The sequence below is a fragment of the Cervus elaphus genome, chromosome 2 (assembly GCF_910594005.1).
Source record: "Cervus elaphus chromosome 2, mCerEla1.1, whole genome shotgun sequence".
NCBI classification, from domain to species: Eukaryota; Metazoa; Chordata; class Mammalia; order Artiodactyla; family Cervidae; genus Cervus; species Cervus elaphus.
The window spans coordinates 24,410,937-24,417,717 of NC_057816.1; the positions used below are offsets into that span (position 1 = coordinate 24,410,937).

Genomic DNA, 6,781 nt, shown 5'->3' on the forward strand with positions numbered 1-6,781 from the left:
ATAAGTAGGGCTGGTTACCTCGCCCCAATTCCCAAAGGTTGACACACAGCTACTTCCCTCTTTGTTGTAGTTCAGTCACTAAGTCGTGTCCGACTCTGCCATCCCTTGGACGGCAGCATACCATGCTTCCCTGTCCTTCACTATCTCCAGGAGTTTGCAGCAGATCCAAGACCACCGGAACATCCTTTAAGATGTTTCTGAAATCTGAAATTAATGCTGATATTACACAGACTAAAGGTACCTGGACACATTTGGAACCAAGCATGTTCAGAATCATGGGAATTACATGAGAGAAGCGGGAGGCAGTCAAATGGACTGGGACCTAGTCCCAGTTTTACCACTCCAGGAAGAACTCTAGACTTAAATTTCCTGACACCAGCAGCCCCTGCCCTTCCCTATCCTACACATGTTGGGCTTGGGAGGAACACTGGAGATCATCCACTCATATATGAAGAAATCAAGATCAGACTGGGGAAATGATTCACCCAACCACACAGCATGGAAGTGGTAAAACTGGGACTAGGTCCCAGTTCATTTGATTGCCTCCCACTTCTCTCATCTAATTCCCAAGATGCTGCATGTGCTCGGTTCCAAATGTGCTTGTGTACCTTTAGTTTGTGTTCTTTCAGCGTTAATCTGCTTAAGTTGCATTTTTGGCAGAGTTCGTTCATACTCCTTTGGGTCCTTACCTATGCTCAGGTCTGCCTGTCTATCATTACCAGGGCGTTCTTGTGGGTGTTAAGGTGTCTCTGAGTTGTGAGAGATGTGTGTCTAAGGGTGATTGAGTAAGTGTGGTTGTTGTGGGTCTATAGGCTGCCGCATGCCTATATATGTGTCTCTCTTTTCACCTTGAAGGATATATGTGAGTCTGGGCCTGTCAGTTTTGTGTCTAAGTATTTGTTTGGTGCTTAAAGTTAATTGTGATCTTGTACGTGTTTGTGCATATGCATGGGTCTCTGGGCGGGGAGGGGGGAGGGAAGGCTTCCCCAACGGCTCAGCAGATAAAGAATATGCCTGCAACGTTCCATTCCTGGGTCTGGAAGATCCCCTGGAGAAGGGCATGACAACCCACTCCAGTATTCTTGCCTGGAGAATCCCATGGCTAAAGGAGCCTGGTGGGCTACAGTCCAAAGGGTCACAGAGAGTCGGACACGACTGTGCCACACACACACACACACACACACACACACACACGGGTCTATGGATTGCTATTTGTCTCTTTTTCTGTTAAAAAGTTGTATGTCTACGGACCCTCGAGTGTCCATTGCGATGTGTATTTGTGTACAGTGAAGGCTGTGGATCTAACCAAGTGTGTCCATGTGGACTGCATGTTTAAAGGCTGAAGGGACTCTGTCTTTGCATTTTACCCCGGTTTATGAGAAAAATGTGTGTAGCCCTGTGTCCGGGACAGGAATGTGTTTGTCTCTTGGCCAACCTCTGTCGTCCCCCAAAGCCTGGGGTCACAGTTAGGTTCCAGGAGGCCTTGGCACGGACTCCTAGAGGGGCGCGGCCTGAAAAGCCTCTCTCCCTGGGGCAGTAAAGATGGGATGTAGGAGGGTGGGGGTGGGGTGGGGGGAGGGGGAGGGGCGGGGCCTCTCCCGACTCGCCCGCCGCCCTCCTGCCCTGCGCCCCAGGCCGGGCCGACTCCAGACGTCTCATTGGCGGTGTCTGCCGTGACGTCGCGGGGATCGCAGACAGAAGCTCTGGCGCCCGGCGCGGGGGAGGTATCGTCGGTCACCGGGGCTTCGTTCCTTCGTCGCCTCCCTCACCTGCGGCGCGTCCCGGGCCGCTGCCGCCGCCGCCGCCATGGTGTCCCCGGTCACTGTGGTGAGTGTGTGAGCGAGCGAGCGGGCCAGTGTCCGGCGCGGCCGGAGCCCACCGACGTGGGGACTGAGCTGCGGCAGGCCAAGCCGCTGGGGGGCGTCGGCGCGCGGGGGAGGGGGGGCGTCCGAGGAAAGGCAGGGATCCGGCGGCCGGCGGCCGCGCGCGTCCCCCCGGCGGGAGGCGGCGCGGTCACGGCCCCCAACACCCCAGACCCCGGCGCCCCTCCTCCGCGCGCCCGCCGCCGGCTCGCGGGAGGGAGGAAAACAGCGGGCACGTGACTCGGAAGCGTGACTTTGTTGATCTCCGTGTGTCTGGCGCGGGTTGGCCGGGTGGCCCCCTGGGAGAGGAAGGGGACGGATGCAGGGCCTCCGGCTCTGCGTGAGCAGACCGCAGAGAAGAGGCGGGGAGCGGGAGCGGAGCTGGGACCTCCTGGGAGTCTTGTTCCCAGTTTGTTCCCTCCCTTTCCTCATCTTTACAAGAAGTCTCGGGCAGTGTAGGTGACGCCTCTGAGTCTAGGCAGCCTGGATCACACGCAGAAGGGAAAAGGGGTCGTTCTCTATTGACACCCCTTGTTCAGACTTTCTCACCTGAAGTTTTGTCTCTTCTCCGCCCCTCTCCTACTCCTAGCGCTGTGTTCTCCAAGATTGTCAAAGCCTCCCCAGCTACTCCTACTGTTTCTTCTTCTAGGAAATAGGGGGCCTGGGGGAGGGCTGTGGAGTAGATGCTTCCAAGGGCTGGCAGGTGAGGCTGGGGAGATCTGGGGACTGTGAGGATAAGCTCTCTCCTCCTCTGCTGGTGTCTCTGCCCTGACCAGTCTGCATGGGGGAAATCTCCATAGGAAGGATCTCTGTCATCTCTTCTCACTGCTCTCACCCCTGGCAGAGCAAGGGCAGGCTTAGCCCCTGGATCCACATCTGCCTCTTCCCAGCCTCCTTCATCACAGTCTGTTCAGTGCCAGGTAACCACGGTCTGGAGGTCTGAGAGTCTTGAGTGTGTACCCGTAGCCCTGAGCTGGGCAGCTCACTGGGCCAGAGACCTGTCTCTTGAGCAGAGCATGAGTATACCGGGAACCTCAGCTCCTTCACATCACTCTCTGAGCCCCAGCACCAAATGTCCAAGAAAAACAGCTTCAGGGGATCCCAGATTCAGAATATCCGCAGCAGCTCCCTCCCTGAGCTTGCAGAGTGCCTGCATGGCCTGGGAAACAACCCTTCTTTAGCTGCCCTCCCTCCTAATCCGGCTGAGACCCAGTCAGCTGCTCTAACTTCCCCCTCTCAGTTCCTCATCTTCTTCCAGCCTGACTGCTGGCTTCAGATCAAAAGCTGGTGAGAGAACCCTGCCTCCCCTTCCTGCCTCTCTTTCTGATGTGCCTGAAGTTGCTCTTGTTCTCAGGGAAATGAGATTGACCCTCTCCAACCCCCCAACCCCTGAGATTGCTGGTATTTCAGGGACAGTTTTCTTGCTCCCCACTCATGTGTCCATTTCTCTAGGCAGCATCCCTGTCTCCTCTCCTTGTCCTTGATGGTACTTTTAGGCTAGGGCAGCTAGAGTGGAGGCTGAGTTGCAGACCGGCTGAGAAGAGAGCCTCTGGGGGCTGAGATGGTTGACAGCGCTTATTCTCACGTATTCCTGGCACTCACCTGGTGTCACCGGGCCCGTGTCCTGGCCCCACTGCTGAGGATCACGAGTTGGCCAGCTGTGGCATCTCTGTGGTTTGCTGCTGACTCCCCTTTATTCCAGACAGCTGGGGATTGATGCTGCCAGAGAGAGGCTGAAGGGGCTTTGTTAGGGGGAAAAGGAAGGGGCAGAAAGGGAGAAGCCTTGGGCTGCAGGACACTATCCCAAAGTCTGCTTTCTGCCCAATGACTATTCCGGTCCTGCCCTAGGGCCAAGAATGGGACGTGAGTAGCAGGCACAATGGAGCCCTTTGTCTTCCTAATCATTTAAGCTTCAAGTTAATGATGGGCTCTTTCTTTTTTTTTTTTTTTTAATGATGGGCTCTTTCATACTGGCTGCTTGGGACAGGTCAAACTGGGTTTCTGTGTCTGTCCTCCCTGCTTTGGAGGTGGGCCTGTCTTTGGGGTGAATGCCTGGGCTGAGGGTCCTGCTCTGAGCCCTGCTCTGGGCTCCCACGCTCTGAATGCTGCCTTTGTCCCGTGTCTTCCAGGTGAAGAGTGAGGGACCCAAGCTGGTGCCCTTCTTCAAGGCTACCTGTGTGTATTTCGTGCTCTGGCTGCCCTTGTCCAGCCCGTCGTGGGTCAGCGCCCTCATCAAGTGCCTGCCAATCTTCTGCCTCTGTCTCTTCCTCCTGGCCCATGGCCTGGGATTCCTGCTGACCCACCCCAGTGCCACCCGCATCTTCGTGGGGCTTGTCTTCTCCGCCATAGGCGATGCCTTCCTCATCTGGCAGGATCAGGGTTACTTTCTCCACGGTCAGTCATCACAGTCGCCACCTGGGAGGAATCTTGGGGTTGGGGGCTAGAGGACCCTGGGGAGGGGCCAAGGATTTAGGAAAGAGAATGTTTTTAAAAACAAGAACATGGGGAATTAAAGGGGTTCTGAGGCCAAAGACTTTTGGGGCCCCTGTTGGCGGACGACCTTGCCAGCGATTCGGTGATCTGTTCTGGAGTACCACAGGAGAGTTTGGAGATATCTTTGCCTTCGTGGATTTCTTCCCACCCCTGTTACTCCCCCGGGATTGCTCCTGGGTTATCCTAAGCACTTCACTCCTACCCCGACCTCCTGTTTTCTCACCTGAGTTTGCCTTCAACATCCCATCATCCCCTCTCACTCCCAGGTCTGCTGATGTTTGCCGTGACCCACATGCTCTACGCCTCAGCCTTTGGCATGCGGCCATTGGCTCTTCGGACGGGTCTGCTGATGGCAGTACTGGCGGTCCTGTGCTATGCCGTCTTCTACCCAAACCTCACGGGTGCCTTCACCTACCTGGTGGGGGTCTATGTGGCCCTTGTCGGCTTCATGGGCTGGCGAGCAATGGCGGGGCTACATCTGGTCGGGGCAGCATGGCGCTGGACTGAGCTAGCAGCAGGCGGTGGTGCACTGCTATTTATGGTCTCAGACCTGACCATCGGCCTTGACAAGTTCTGCTTCCCTGTGCCCTACTCGCGGGCATTCATCATGTCCACCTACTACGCCGCCCAGATGCTCATCGCCCTGTCAGCTGTCGAGAGCCGGGAGCCAGTGGAGGACCACCGACTGAGCAAAGCCAAATGAGGGTCAGGTTCTGGTTACCCCTCTCTTCTCCTGGGACTGGAGCCCAGAACCTGGGAGCCTGCCAGAGCTGGATTGAGATGACCACAGTACCAACCTGGGGCAGCAGGTATCACCTGTGAAATGTGCAAGTTTGAGGGATAAGCAGGAAAAAGATCATTCTAGCAAAGCATGGTCCAGGACCATATTGAGAACTAAAAAAAGCCAGCCTAATGCTCATTGCCGGAGCCAGGATCTTCCCACCTCTACCCCATCTGGACTGTCAGAGCCCCTCTGGAGGGCTGTGGTGCTCAGCCTCTTGACCTCCGCCACCTCTACTAGATGAAAGAGTCTGACTCACCCACTCCACTCTTTCGGATTTACACAGAGTTGAGGGAGGAGGGGAAGAGTCTGTGCTGAGATGCCCAGGGCTTGAAGCCCCTTTCACAGGCCCCTAGATGGAAAGACTGGATGAGAGTGGAGTCTCCCTTTCCTGCATCTATCCTCATTACTTGAACAATCTTAATGTCTAAGTGTTGGGTGGGAAGGTGGAGGGGTGTCTGTCCAGGTAGGCAAGACTGGGGACTACTTTGGCCTCGGAAGTTCTGCGTACCAAGGATTCAAGTTGGTCCCATCTCTCAAAGGGCATCCCAGAGCTCAGGCCCCACACCACTACCCTCAGACCCTGTCCCCAGGGCTAGGGTGAACCATGCCAAAGGAAGGGGCCAGCCTGTGTGTGTGTGTGTGTGTGAGTCTTGTCTGTATGATCTTTCTCCCAGCCTGCCTATGTCTTACTCTGCCAGCTGTCTCTGACCTGCTGTGTGTCAAAGTCTCACAGGAAAAGGGCCTCAGGGAGCTGCTGAGGGGTTGCTGAGCCTGGCTCTGGGAGCTGGGCCACCCCCCACATACACACCCACTCTCAGTTCTTTCCTCCTTGCCCCTCCTGCACTGGGAGCAAAAGGAAGGGGCTCCAATGACACTCTCGGGTCATAAGACCCAAGGCACATTCAATGCAAGGGGAGCAAGAATGGGACTACTCCATCCTGTTGCTCACATGAAAAAAAAAAATAAAAAAACCCACAAGAGTCACTGGCTGCCCTGCTTGTCTGCCTGTGTGGCACGTGCCTGTCCTGGAGAGGTGGGGGTGGGGGCATGGCACCAGGGGCCCTGGATGTCCTCACTGCACGGGGTCACAGTCTTGGCCAGTGCATGTTGGCGCCAGGCTGGCTCTGTGACTGGTGATACTGTGCTGGTTGGAGTAGGTCTCACTTTCTGGTCACGTGTGTGGGTGAGGATGTAGTTCAGGAGGATGGGGGATGGGTAGGAGTTGCCACCATCCAAACTTGTCCTTAATGCCCTCCCCTATGCACAGGTGCCCCGCATCTCATTACTTGGTGTCCTCTACTGCTACCCACCTCCTGCCCTCCACAGCCCAGACTTGCTACCTGCTCCAAAATAATCCAGATTCCCTTCACGCTTCTCCTCCCTGGAGTCTGGGCTCAGCTGAACAGCTGGGAGGAATGAGATTAGATTGCATGATTCATGCTTTAGATGTGAAGCCCTGGCAGAATAACGTGTCACCTGACTCCAGGGGCATTTTCATCTTAATGAGCAGCTCCCTGACCCAGAGTAAAAAGGGAAGTCATGGATGGTAATGAATACTCCCATCAGTAGAGGGGTTGTACAGTTGTGGGGATGTGATAGACTCAAGCCCCGTATGGGTGTTGGATGAATCAGTAATTTTCAA

General features: G+C 55.5%; 1 protein-coding gene across 1 annotated transcript; it reads left to right on the forward strand.

Annotated features, from left to right (window-relative positions):
- Nucleotides 1-1,633: 1,633 nt before the first annotated feature.
- On the forward strand, nt 1,634-6,123 carry TMEM86A (transmembrane protein 86A). The gene is made up of 3 exons (XM_043874900.1): nt 1,634-1,827; nt 3,992-4,256; nt 4,622-6,123. The coding sequence occupies exons 1-3, from the start codon at nt 1,807-1,809 to the stop codon at nt 5,056-5,058; spliced, it is 723 nt and encodes a 240-aa protein (XP_043730835.1). The 5' UTR covers nt 1,634-1,806; the 3' UTR covers nt 5,059-6,123.
- The last annotated feature ends 658 nt before the right edge of the window (nt 6,124-6,781 follow it).